General features: G+C 35.4%; 1 protein-coding gene across 1 annotated transcript in view; it reads right to left on the bottom strand.

The window, feature by feature from the left end:
- LOC128988725 (solute carrier organic anion transporter family member 5A1-like) overlaps positions 1 to 13,796 on the bottom strand; it is a 70,698-nt gene that overhangs the window by 6,978 nt on the left and 49,924 nt on the right. The window contains exons 3-13 of the mRNA XM_054410315.1: positions 11,235 to 11,454; positions 10,115 to 10,256; positions 8,199 to 8,290; positions 7,443 to 7,567; positions 6,835 to 6,993; positions 5,886 to 6,083; positions 4,382 to 4,489; positions 3,432 to 3,541; positions 2,624 to 2,753; positions 1,323 to 1,487; positions 303 to 501 (exon numbers count right to left, since the gene is read on the bottom strand). Of these exons, the coding sequence (XP_054266290.1) occupies positions 303 to 501; positions 1,323 to 1,487; positions 2,624 to 2,753; positions 3,432 to 3,541; positions 4,382 to 4,489; positions 5,886 to 6,083; positions 6,835 to 6,993; positions 7,443 to 7,567; positions 8,199 to 8,290; positions 10,115 to 10,256; positions 11,235 to 11,440 (1,634 nt within the window). The 5' untranslated portion in view covers positions 11,441 to 11,454. The remainder of the gene's footprint in view (positions 1 to 302; positions 502 to 1,322; positions 1,488 to 2,623; positions 2,754 to 3,431; positions 3,542 to 4,381; positions 4,490 to 5,885; positions 6,084 to 6,834; positions 6,994 to 7,442; positions 7,568 to 8,198; positions 8,291 to 10,114; positions 10,257 to 11,234; positions 11,455 to 13,796) is intronic.

Below are 13,796 nucleotides of genomic sequence, written 5' to 3'. Positions count from 1 at the left end.
CCACTGCAGCATAAAGATCACATTTATTTTTCCTGTACCCTGTGGGGGGGACACAAACATTGTTTGATAGGAAGAGAGAACAAACAAACGTTGAAGAGGAAAGATTTTAAGTTATATGTTTCTGTTATTATACTCTTAGGTTGAGTACTTTGAACTTTCATCAGTGATATTATTGTACCCTAACCATCTTCCAAAGTGTGCTCCAAGACTAAGTCCCTCCTCCTAAATAACACAACAATGATTTTAACTGTGACTTGATTACAAAAATATAACTTTTTTTAAAAAAAGGGACTCTTTTTTACCTGTTGTAGTAAGGGATCGTTGTGCCGGCCATTTTGACATTGTCACAACCCAGGAAGAAGAGAAGTCCGTAGCAAGACAGACAGATTGTGTTAGAGATGAGAACAAACTGCACAGCGCCCTTGGGCTTCAGCTCAAACCTCTTCAATAAACAGCCTCCCATGAAGATGCCTATACAGGCACCTGGTATGGCGATTGAACCTGGGAATGTGTCAATTATTAGCTATGTAAAAAGTTTGTAAGGTAAGAGAAATCACAGAGGAAGTCTTGATATAGGTATAATCTTCTCTTTAAGTGTATAATGGACAATGGCACAGTTATGTAGGCCTAGTTATCATTGTTATCAACTACCACAATCGATCCTTTTCATGATCAAACTAGCAGCCTTTGCACATAAAGACTAATGCTTTTAACTATCCAGCTCATTTTAGGGGTTTGTGGCCCAGACTATTTTTTTAAGTCAGGTGGGGACAGGTACAAGAAGTTTTTATTTTTGCCCCTCAGCCCGAATTCAGGTTGGGCCAGAGTTTGGAGAATATTGATTTTTTTAAATATTAATTTTAAATACTAGCCTAAAATCTGTTCATCTGATACAAGTACACTATCTACTGCAATAAAAGTGAAACAGAGAAAAGCTACTGAGATTATGACAAAATCATAACCTCTACCACATCACGGTGATATCATGAACGTCTTCCTAGGTTATGATTAAATTGTTTACATCTTCTGCGGTCGAGGAGTCTCCCATGATCTCCCGTGAGCCAAATGTTGACACAACCTAGCCTGAAAATATTGGGGACCATCAAATCCTGAGTAGTAACTATCTCAATCAATCGAACTAGCAACCTCTAGATTTGAAGCCTGGCTTGCTTGCTTACAACCTAACTACTCGACCAAATTATTTAGTTTCACTCCAAAATGAAATAAAAACAACTAAGGTAAGAATTTCTTTTCTTTTATTAAATTCTGTAGCGAAATGAAAATGTTTGTTTAAATACAACTTACTGTAAAACTGTGATTACCTGTGAAGACGCTTGCCTGGCTCTTCCCCAAGCTGAATTGAGTCTCCAGATACTTGGGCAGAAACACCACAAACCCAGACACAATGACCAGCTCCATACAGGCTCCCAGACAGGTGACCACGTACACTGGGTTACACAGCAGTCTCCACATGGACATTGGGATATCTGCAACACGGGTTAGTAGTTAACTGAGTCTCCAGGTACTTGGGCAGAAACACCACAAACCCTGACACAATGACCAGCTCCATACAGGCTCCCAGACAGGTGACCACGTACACTGGGTTACACAGCAGTCTCCACATGGACATTGGGATATCTGCAACACGGGTTAGTAGTTAACTGAGTCTCCAGGTACTTGGGCAGAAACACCACAAACCCTGACACAATGACCAGCTCCATACAGGCTCGCAGACAGGTGACCACGTACACTGGGTTACACAGCAGTCTCCACATGGACATTGGGATATCTGCAACACAGGTTAGTAGTTAACTGAGTCTCCAGGTACTTGGGCAGAAACACCACAAACCCTGACACAATGACCAGCTCCATACAGGCTCCCAGACAGGTGACCACGTACACTGGGTTACACAGCAGTCTCCACATGGACATTGGGATGTCTGCAACACGGGTCAGTAGTTAACTGCATTGTACTTTCACTTGGCTCATTTACTCCCCACCTGATATTTATGTCCCACCTTCACAACCTAGGACACTAGGCTCCTTCCCGGAAATATTTTACATATTACTTCAGACTAGACTAGAAGGTTGCGGTGTTCACTTACATAAAATCTATCGGTGATTGGCAGGACTAGAACATAAGACATCAGGGACCGAAGCAACACATCCTACCACTAGACCAGTCTACTCCCCCTATCTACCATGACTAATCACTATGACTAGTCTAATAAGACTAATCATAAGATTATAGGATCACAAGATGATCATGGGGATAGGAATCTAGCTATAATAGTAGTGGAAGAAGTCAAGAACACAGTGCCGATCTCAGATTTGAAACTTGGCCACGACAAAAGCTCGTTTGAGACACAGATTAAGAAAAGCCTCATATAATAACTACATGTACTTTAGAAAGATGCTTTGTCAAACGAGCTCATTTAAAAGCCTGTATTAACTGCTCTTCATTGAGCTGAAAAAATTAGGTGCAACTAAAATCCACTGTCAACAACGTATTCTCTTAGGCTCAAAATTAGAATGTAGGCAAAATGACCCTGAGAGTGTTCCGATGGCTAACAATTAGCGTCATCATCTATAAATTGGCCATTTTAAGGTATGATGTTCTTACCTTTGACATCCTTGCCGTAGCCAGAGTCGCTGCGGTTGCCGGGCTGTTGAGGTGTGGACGTCTCAGGGGGTCGGCCCGTCAGACCGGAGTTTGTTGACTTCTCCATTAACCTGATCTTCTCCTTCTCTCTCTGAAAAAATCAAATAGCTATCAACTTGGATTTATTAAAAGGTAAGCTAGCTGCTATCCCCTTTTCCAAAAATCACAATTCTAACCTAGAGCCGTTCCTTAAAAGAAAATTGAATATCAGTGAAGTAGTTGATTTAACAAACAATAACAGCAATGTAAAACACTGTTTCATATAAAAAATATTAATTGTAATCCTTTAAATAATGTTTCACAATTTCCAGATCATTCTAGAAAGCAACTTAAGGCATGATCTAAGGATTTCTTTATAGAAACAAAGTTCAGCTAGTTCATGTAAGAGAGAGTCACATGGCTTACAACTACCCAAAACAGCCACACAACCTAACACAACTGGCATGCTGATCTAGAGAATATAATGTATCAAGATGCTTAAAATTGCTTGCTAAATGTTTGCCAACACCGTGAGCCTAAATTCCAAAATGCTGTGCTTTCGACCGCACAAGTTCCTAGAATCACGTTGATTCTACTTTCGCTTGTAGAAGATTATTACTTTAAGATAAGAACTATTACTTAAACTAAAGGAAACAACCCTCCTTAAACTTAAGGATTATTACTTTAATGTAAGAGGAAATAAAATTTATTTATATCATGAATAGTAAGAAACTAATTTTAACTGTACGTTTTAAACAAATTTGAAATAAGAAAGTATTCTAAAGCTTACCGTGAGAACTTTAGGGAAGGAGAAAAATGGAATGGCTACGATGATAAGCAGCAAACCACAGACGAGGAATCCTCCCCACCACATGCCGACCCAGTGGCGATCACCAGGACCTGAAACATTTAGCTCATTTACTTGTTTTGTTTTAAAAATAGACTATAAATTGGTGAACAATACCTGCATTTAAAATCAAAGCGTTGCAGTTAAATATCGCATAAATGTAGGTATTTTATACCAATTTATAGTACTTAAATGCGATCAGGAGGCTAAAAATCAATATAAAAAAATTAATGATGGGATGAGTTTTAGTGGGAAAATTAGAATGGAATGGTCTTAAAATTAAAATTCAATTTAAATTTTACATGTAGTACTTACTATACAAAGAAGAAATTTGTTACTGGTGTAATACATGAAATATGAGGACTGTCTTGAGGGAAAAAAATCAATTACGCTATAACTTTCATTCTCCTTATATCTGTTAAATTTGCACCTACAATAAACAAAACTAAATATTTGAAGCCAATTTTATATACTTTAACAAGATACAGAACTTATCTGTAAAACTTCTAGATATACTTTATAACCATCTTTTTGGGAAATTGCCCAGTCCCTGTCCATTAAAACCAAACTTTATTAAATTTGAACATACTTGAAACGTACAACAAAGGGGAAACATACTTAAAAACTAATTTTTCTCACTAGGATTTACCGATTCTTATTTCGGCAAAAGTTTAGAATATTTAACTTAAGCTCCAGGTGGAAAACAAGTCAAGATAAGTTTCAACAACCGTACAAGTAGGAAATTAAAACAAATTTTACTATTATTTTCAAATCAAACGAGAAGAATTTTTTTTTTCATTACAAAAATGTGGTTTAACTGTACAATTCCAACATGCTCAAGTACAACTGGCTTGATATTTTAGGAATTCATGTAACAAAAATGTTTATGTTACCTATATCGATAGCTATGTTCCCTAAGGCATCCATGTGGAAGGACAGCAGATAGGCTCCCAGAAGGAACCCCAGCACTGGTCCAAATGCAGCCATGCTGTACATACAACCTGAAACAACCAAGCTAAACTTGTAACTCACTTAGTTATACAGTTATACTAAATACAATATCAGTGGATAAACCTTACACTGAAGTAACTGGTTTACACATTTAGCAATAGGAAATCAGTTTAATAGATGAGTATCACGATTATTCTAAAAGCTATTGGAAAGTCATGCGCTATCCAAGTGTCTTAGGAACTTTTAGAATGTCAGGGTGGGCTAAAAATTCACACTTTTTCCCAGATTTCCTAGCAGCAACCGTGGTTTTACTGGTTGTGAATCAAGATCGCCAAGTGTAGCCTACTTTTTACTAAATATGTATAGCAGGGAAATTAATTTTGTTTTATCACTCATAACTTATTTCATGAAGTTCCACTTGCTTCCATCTTGCCATATCAAACTTCCAGAACGTAAGTGAGGAATTCTGATTTTGACATAATAATTCTTTATTTTGTTTTTTTTTGTTTTTAGCGAATTTCCCTATAGGGAAGTAGCTATTACCGTAGGTCTCATGGTAAGACCTAAGCCCGGGACCGATATACTTTTTCATTTTGATGTCCCCAGAGGCCAAAAACACCATTCGTTCAAATTTTTATATATCTATATATAGAGATATATATATATATATATATATATATATATATGTGTGTGTCCATCCGCACGATAACTTGAGTAATTTTTGTCCGATTTTGATAAAATTTGGTTTGAAGGTGTAAGGCGGGATAAACTTGAACGAGTTCGCGAACCAGCATGATCGGACTATGGGAACGGGGGTTTATGGGGGGTTTTATGGGGGGTTTTATGGGGTAAAAATAGGTTTTTCCCATTTTTGACCCTAAAAACACAAAATTTCACAATTTATTTTTAAACCATTTTGTAGAGCTTAAAAAAACAAATAATTTAGTATATTGAAGCGTTATTATGCGCCTAATTGTTAGGGAGAAAATTCAAAGAAATTGTAATTTTAAAATTCCCATGTTATTCTTATGGAGAATAAGTCAACTGTTGTAGTTTGCTTGTTATGAACATATTTTGATCGATTTTGGAAAATACTTTTATTTCTTACTAAACTATTATCATTTTATAAAAAAAATCTTTTTTACTCTCCCTGTTGCAGCAAACCTAAGTACTCGTTAAACTAATTCTATTTAAATGGGAAATAAATGTGCTATTTTTTTATGGAGGCATTTTAGTGTAAATCCAATCAGGTTAATGGAAATTCGCTTAGTCTGCAGGTTTGCTGCGGCGGGGGTATTTTTTATTTTTTTATTATTATTATTTAAAGAAGAATAAAGTACTAAGCTAAAAAATATGTTTTGATAGAATATTTTTTTCAATTGGACAACAAAATTGATGCCATATACATTAAGACCTACTTTAATGGACAAGCTATAAAATAATAACCTATATAGATGGAAGAGTTGTCTGCCTTGACATGGTCGTCTATGTAGGTAGTGCCAAGTGTAAAGAGAGGCGAACCCCCGCAACCAAGGAGTAGCTGAGCAAGGACAAATAGCATGACGGGGCCTCGGTTGCTAGGCATGCCTTCTATACAGTTCTCCCTTAGGTTGTTGTGTGGCCCTAGAGGAGGTGATGACAGTCCTACAACAGAACATCGGTATACAGAAATAGCAAATAATTGTACACTAATTAATAGAGCAATTTTTTATGTTTACCAGATTGTTCCCATAGTTATCTTACAAGTACAATAAACACATTTGGACAAGTGACGTACAATATTTTTTGCCATACCACTCTAAACTAACAAAACGATAAAAAAAATCTGTACAAATCCACCCACCCATATATTTCCACCAACTAAAGGACTTAATAATCACTACTCATACTAAAAGAGGTTACGTTTTCATTTGTAACCACTGATTGCCAATTATAATCAGCTGGTGTCCGGTAAAAATGCATTACAGTACAGTACATATATATACGTATATAGTACGTCATGAAATCCTGTTTCATTAAGCAGGCAACAAACGGCTGTTTTCCGGACTAAATCCTTTTGTGGAAAGTCAGAAAATTGCAAATACCTAATATTGGCTAACAGTACAAGATACAGTGGAACCTTGACATGTTAAAGAATCTGTTCAGTCTTGGGTGAATACTTTCAAAACAACAGATTCACTTTCAAGCCTCTTGCCTTAATATTATTGAAACACAATTTAGTCAGTAGTCACAGAATAACATATGGTAGGATCACAAGTTTTAGGAGAATCATATAATATTTGATATATCGAGGATTTTTATTTATAAGGTGTGATTTATCAAGGCTCCACTGTTCAATCAAAGAACAAAATAAGAACGCCCAAGTCCTGGTGTATTTTCAAAACAATTCCTTTACCTGAGGAGAGCCGACCAAAGTCCATCTCCTGTTCCCGGACAGGGACTACCCTGCAGATATTGTCTGAAGTGGAGTTGGGGTGTGTGGAAGTGTGAAGTGGCTCGGCTGTGAAGTGTGGCAGCATGAAGATCAAGGATCCGATCCCCATGATGACTGCACCTAATAGACAAAATGTAAATTAGTCTACGATTACAATCGATTTCAGGTGTTGGTAAATATTTGAATCTTGTGATAAGACAAAAGCCTTACAGTTCAAAGTCATCCAGCACAAACCTTATATAGGCTTAATTGACCAATCTCAAAATTATAACTTTCTACTTCATATGCTCTAGACTTTTCAACCCTACTAATCAGTTTTGAGAACAATCTAAAGACAACTAAGGAGTTCTAAAGATATTAATTAAGTTAGTTATACACTGCTTGAAGGTAGATCTTTATAAATCACTACCATGATCAATCTTATGCATATAAAGCTAACTTTGAGATAAATCCCGTTCGCAACTGGGTTGGATATCAAAAGTAAATCTTCCTCTACCCAAGATGAGGTGTCGTATATTATTTCAAAGATTTGTTTTGGATATATAGATGTTTTTAGAATAATCACTCACCAATGCCTATCCAGACGGGAATGTGCCTGCGACTGCCGAGATAACTGACAAAGATGACGGTGATCACGTTGCCGATCTCGTACGAAGACGCGATCAGACCTGATAGACTTGAAGGAATCTCAAACCTGTACAATTATTATGCTATCAATATTCTATAATGTATGTAATGGAAAATACTACACTCAGCCATTATCTTGGCGATCAATAACTAACACAGATATGAAAAAACATGTTTATATTCAAGGGATTAAATACATTTTTCCATTACATTGACATAGCCTATTTCTTCATCGTACAAAAAAAAAACAGTATATCTAAACATCCTGTGGAAAACATAACCTGCAACAAAAGTCATCTTGATATGAAAATATATTAGTGAACTCATACATAAATCATAAATTTCTACGTGGTTCTCAGTTGCAATAAAAATGCGATGATAAAATAAGCGTGTGAATGCAACCAATGGTTCCTAAGCTGAATGGTTTTAGCACATTAAAATCTTAGGTGCTTAATTCGATGTTATTTTCATAATTAAATCTTCTTTTTATAAGAAAGCTACTATCATCATGGTAAGAGCTAGGCCTGAGACCTGTCTACATTGAAGATGTTGACTATCAAATAAAACTGAGAGTAATAATATCGTCACAGTATCTAACCCATCTTCACATGATAAAGACCAAGTGTGCTAATAATTTTTATGTTATCATTTTTATAATTTTTGCACTTATGAAAAATTTTTAAAAAAAATAACATTACCTTTTCTCTATGGTGGTGATGACAGAGTTGATATAGCCAGAGCTCAACGCTTGCTGTAGAGTTACGAGAAACGACAGGAAAAATACAAAAACCTGCAAAAAATGAAACATTTTTCTTATATACCATTTTGTGTGGAAATACATCTCAACAACCTCTTTACCTTTTGAAATATCTGTTTCATGCTAATAAACTTGCACACACAAAATAGATTACAAGATATACACAAGGAAAGTATTAAACACATCATCAGGTTAATATATTAAAAACTTATTTTGGAGGATGAAATACATTTATAAAATAGAAGGTGCGTAAAATATTGCTAGATTCCATTACTAAAACGAAAACCCAAATACTGTACTTCAAGTTTTCATCACTGACAACAGAACAGTTCATGTTGCATGATAGCCAATCATTTGGCTCGGTTGATCCTATTCTATTCCTGCACTAGAGAAGGCTATAGATCAACATATTTGCTTCTAGAAAATAAAATTGTAAATCAAATATCAACTACAAAATATATACGGAAAATTGTTATATTAAGTTTGGGTTTTAATGTTCACTTTTAAAGCAAATAACATTTATTTAAGGTGGGTAGCCTCTGGCTGGCTTACCAAGATATACTATACAGTATGTTGTTTAAATACTTTTATTATTTTGAATCCATAGTAAATAACAATGCCAGAGTATTGTTGCAGGGAAGTGTAAATTTCCAAATTTTCCTTAGATTTGAAGTTAATATTTTTAGGTACTCCTAGAACTTTCTCTTTAAAACAGTGAAACAGAAGACTCCCCTACAAGTTTCAATTCATTTAGTTCAAGCTATTACAGGTTTGAATGGCCACCAGCATATTACTCAAACACTCACACACTCACTGCTTAATCCGTACCTTGTAATGAACAAACAAGTCACAATACATTTGTATAGTGCTTTTCAGTATATAAATAGTTATTTGTGTAACTAGTGAGCAAAGTGGCACTTTGCTGCACACGAGAGCAACGTTTACGAACGAGCCGCAGGCGAGTGCGGTATGATCTCGAGTGCAGCAAAGGTCTTTTGCAATCGTGTTACACATTATATTTTCCTACAGTCACTATAAAGCATATAAATAATTAGTCTTTCAAACACTATACAACACTTTTTTAGATTCAGCTGGCAACACAAATCGGTGCCCTAGAGAAAGTAGTCCCCGGTCCGTATCACTTTGCTATTTTTTCCTCGTCAAGCAATGTGCTCCTTGACTTGAGAAAATAGTTCCGTATATTTTAGTAATTTGCAGTGGTTTCCGCGCCTTAAAAAATGCTTTAAAGGTATTTTCTTGTTTATTAGGATCGTAGTAATGTTTTAAAAACGTTTAAAAGTAAAGTCCAGAATGTTCAGAAATACCGAAAAGAGAACATAAACTATAAACACGAAATGACAGGTTAAATCGTAGTTATAATAGTCAATCAGCTGCTCATAGTATTATTATCTATAAGTGTTGCCAACCTATTTCCAAGCGTTCACGGATTACGTGCATAATAGAACCACGCTGTTTTGTGTTTTTTTGTTGGAATCCTGATGTGCGCCAAAGTATAAACTGTACGACAGAGTATAAATATGCAGCAATTAGCAGCTTTCTGTACTATAAACAGTACAAGGAAGCCAACTTTGTCGGGTGACTGTAGGAAAACATTGCTGTATTTCATGAATGTTTACTTTAATACTACAGTACACGTAATGTGTGGTTTTGAAAGGTAGCCTTTCATTGACATATTAACTCATAAATGAGTGAAATGCTTCTGATGGTTTAAACTTTATTTTTACAATGTCCCAAGAAGTCAATCAAGAGGGAGTCTAATGTAACAAAATAGCGAACAAAATATTAAAGTAAAGATGTATTAACTTAAACTTGACTAAATATTTTTTTAAGACTCACTTTAATACTAGCAAAGCCCTGTATGAGGAAGGGCCTACAGGCTAAGATGCCGCAGTCTTGTATGTCCTGAGGTAAGATGGCCGCCACTTCGGCAAACGAAGGGTGACTTTTCTCTTTCGCCTCTGTCCGTGCTCTCTCATTGCTAGAACATCAGCAAAATAATCAGTAACAAAAACTAAGTGAAAAATATAATTTAGTCTATATTATAACACAATCTGATTAAAGTCATCCAACTAAGTTGTTTAAAAAAATAGAGTATAAGATGGACTGAAACAATAACAAATTTGCTGTGGCATCTCACAATTCAAAAACAAATTGAAGTCCTTATTAAAAAAATAAAAGAAAATGTTCAGGACACATTTTGTAAAGGGGAGATGGAGAGAAAAAGATGCATTGCATTCGAGCCCTCTTGGACATACGGGAAGGACCCTGATTGAGAATTAAAGGTTCGGTTACACTAGACAGGAAAGGAAAAAGATAGGACACTGAAATAAAAGGATAAAGGAACAAAACGTAACAGACAATTTCTGGTGTTAGCACAATACACGAGACACGGAATGGAAACTGTTAGGAAAAATTTAATTTTGGGAGTATTTGCATCCAGACAGCTGAACAATTCCCGATTGAAAGTGCATTAAGTTCCAATGTGTGTATTTTCTGTTTTGTTTCTAGTAGTGCAGCCCAAACATCTACAAAGGAAATAACACAACACGAGGAGAAACAAAATGCTACAACAAGAAAATGTTGACTGTACGCCCTAAGAAGGATTCACCGCATTCTGCGAGTGCCGTTTTGTGGTGTTTTGTTCACTCTGTTGAGTCTTGTCTAAAATAGCAGCTTCGGTTCAATAACACATAAAGCATTTACTAGAAACTTGCTTGACTGTTTCCTTGTTGTATCCTATCCTGTGTAGTGTATTCCACGTTTAAAGAAGAAGAAAGGTAAGACCTGGTTTCGGATTAGACCGGAAGCTGTCATTGAATCAAGGGTAGTACAGTTGATGTTCCATGCCTCAGGAACAGTCAACAAGATTAGGTCAACTCTTTTTCTATCATAAAGGAAAATGTCTACGATTATATCTTACAGACGATGTTAAAGTAAAACCATCTAAAGTACATACTTGTCCACAAGTCCACTGGACGGGTTGCGACTGTGACACTTGATGACCGTGTCGTAGCACTGACTAGTCCCGGCGTCAGTGTCGGCCTCGGCGTCCGTGTCCGTCGTCTCTGAGTACAGCCCTGTCATGGTGTACATGCTCTCCTGGCGTCTGTGTCCGTGACACACTCCTCCTCCAGTGGCCACTCCACCACTGCTTACTGCCATGCTGGCTTATCTCCCTGTCAACACAAACAAACTGCTTGGTATTGAAGTTTATTATTTTAGCTGAGACCCCTGATGATGGTTGAAGTGCTATCAATTTGTGGACCTTCATTTGGGTTTCAAACTGCCATAGTGTAGTATTAATACATTGCAACATATCAAATTTAGACTGCAAACTGTTTTTTTTTTATATATATATTCCACACACAGCAAACCGTATATTACATATTGTATACAGAGTCCACAGAAGTTAGGGATCAGTATTTCTTTTATCACTGCAGATAGTGCAATTAAGCTTTATCCACAAGTGTTGTAACTGAAAATCTACCTTTTTTAAGCAAACATAATTATTTTTATCGCACTAGGGGCAGTTTACAAGTAGTGAGAAGTAAATCTTCATCGAGGAAATCAACAAATATTTCCAACCAGAGATAATGATAGGAGATGCAATATCCGGACATGGGTAATCAAGGGACTGTGTTGACCAACTCGGCTATACTATGTCTTATATTTTATATTTATTTATTGGTCCCTTATTTGTTAAGATTTGTAGTACTGAATTAGTATATATAAAAAAAATAAACAACTAATTAAAATATGGTCACTCATATTCTTCCTTTACACTTCTTTATGAAACCAAAAGTTAATATTACAAGTCAAACATTACTTGTTACTTGATTATATTTCAATAAAAAGTTGAAACTCCCTTCTTAAAGACAATTTTGTAAACCACCCACAGCCATATTGAGGGATGATAAGCAGTCAAAATAGTTGTTAATCCTGAATAATAATATCGATCAATGAAGCTGACATTAATGGGAGGTGATTGATCGGGCCAGATTTGCCTAAGCTGATGGACTCTTGTGATTAGTGTTGTCCAACTTTGTATGGCTTCAGTCTCCTATCAAATGGTTCACAAAATTGCTCAATACTGTATGGAACTCTTCATGATTGTGTGTTGTAGAGTTGGTTTACATATCAAAAATATTATTAGATTAGTAGTACATAAAATATTCATATTGGTTTAGTTTTTTTACTCTTTTTACAGGTTGTGTTTTTTTAATTGTAGACTGGCTGCCTTTTTGTGTTTATTTATTTAAATGCTACAATACAGACTTATGTCCAATTTTTCCAACTTAATTGCAATTTTTGTTTTTAAAAGACTAAGACAAAATTTTTACCTGCTCTGTTGTGTTTTGTTTTGTTTAATAGAATGAAGACGTTGACTATGATAAGTAACTGTGATCCATTTTTATCATTACTGTACAGTATAAGTAACTAACTTTATCCTTTACCAAAACTAAATAAAATGATGATTTAATAAATAATGTTAGATATATGTATTTTAAAATATTAGCCATCCATTTACTGCACTAATGAAAAACCGTAATTATCAACACTCCTGTAAAACGTTGCTTAAACATAAATAGCTTATTCCCTATATGGGAAATTCGCTAAAACAGAATGTAGAAAATTTATATGTGACTGTAGAGAGTTTTTATAACTCTGTTCATTAAAATCAGTTCTATAATTGGTTCTGACAAAAAATCCCCTATATTAGAGACATAAAATCAACTACACAACTATTTTTGTATCCTTATATATAATACGTGAAGGCGATTTCTACGAAACACTTCTCCTTCGTTAATAATTTTAATATTTTTTGTGTAGACGCCCCCTTTCAAAATTTCCTGTAATAAAAGTCATTGGGCTTTCCCCCACAGGCCATTAAAATCCCAACATATTTCTTATGAAGAAAAGATTTTGTTTACTTAAACAGACGAATAATTTGTATTAATTACAGCAACGAATACTACATTTATGTTTATGATCCATACCGGTATTTTTCTAGTATTCGTGATTATAGCTGTTCATAGTAAACACATAATACACACAAGAGTGTCCGTTTTCAGAGTAAGTTCGTTTTTAGTTTTGATAGATGGAGTGGAGTGAGCTTTCGTTTCCAGAGTGAGTTCGTTTCCAGTTTCGATAACTGGAGTGGAGGGATTGATTACATTATCTTTGAGTTGACTCTTTTAAGTCAACGGAAATTGTGACTATTATTCGTTAAAAAAACGCCTTTAATATTTTGTAATTGCTCGAATTCGAGCAACAGGTGCACTAGTTATATATATTTCATGTGTATAAAATGTTATGGAGATTATTTACTTTTTCTGTAAAGCACCTATCCAACGTCAAACTTGTATCAGATAGAATTATTAATTGATAACTTAATGACAAACGGTATCTGGATCCAGAACCAATCTCGCTTGGAGTCGAACCAGCGACCTTCATACTTGAAGTCGAGCACCACTCGGCTGCCCATATTATATTTTATATTTTTACACCGTAGTCATCA

The sequence above is a fragment of the Macrosteles quadrilineatus genome, unplaced genomic scaffold (assembly GCF_028750875.1).
Source record: "Macrosteles quadrilineatus isolate MER2022 unplaced genomic scaffold, UCM_ALF_1.0 Scaffold_3__2_contigs__length_128488019, whole genome shotgun sequence".
In the NCBI taxonomy this organism is placed as follows: domain Eukaryota; kingdom Metazoa; phylum Arthropoda; class Insecta; order Hemiptera; family Cicadellidae; genus Macrosteles; species Macrosteles quadrilineatus.
This window is presented reverse-complemented; position numbering and strand designations above follow the sequence as displayed.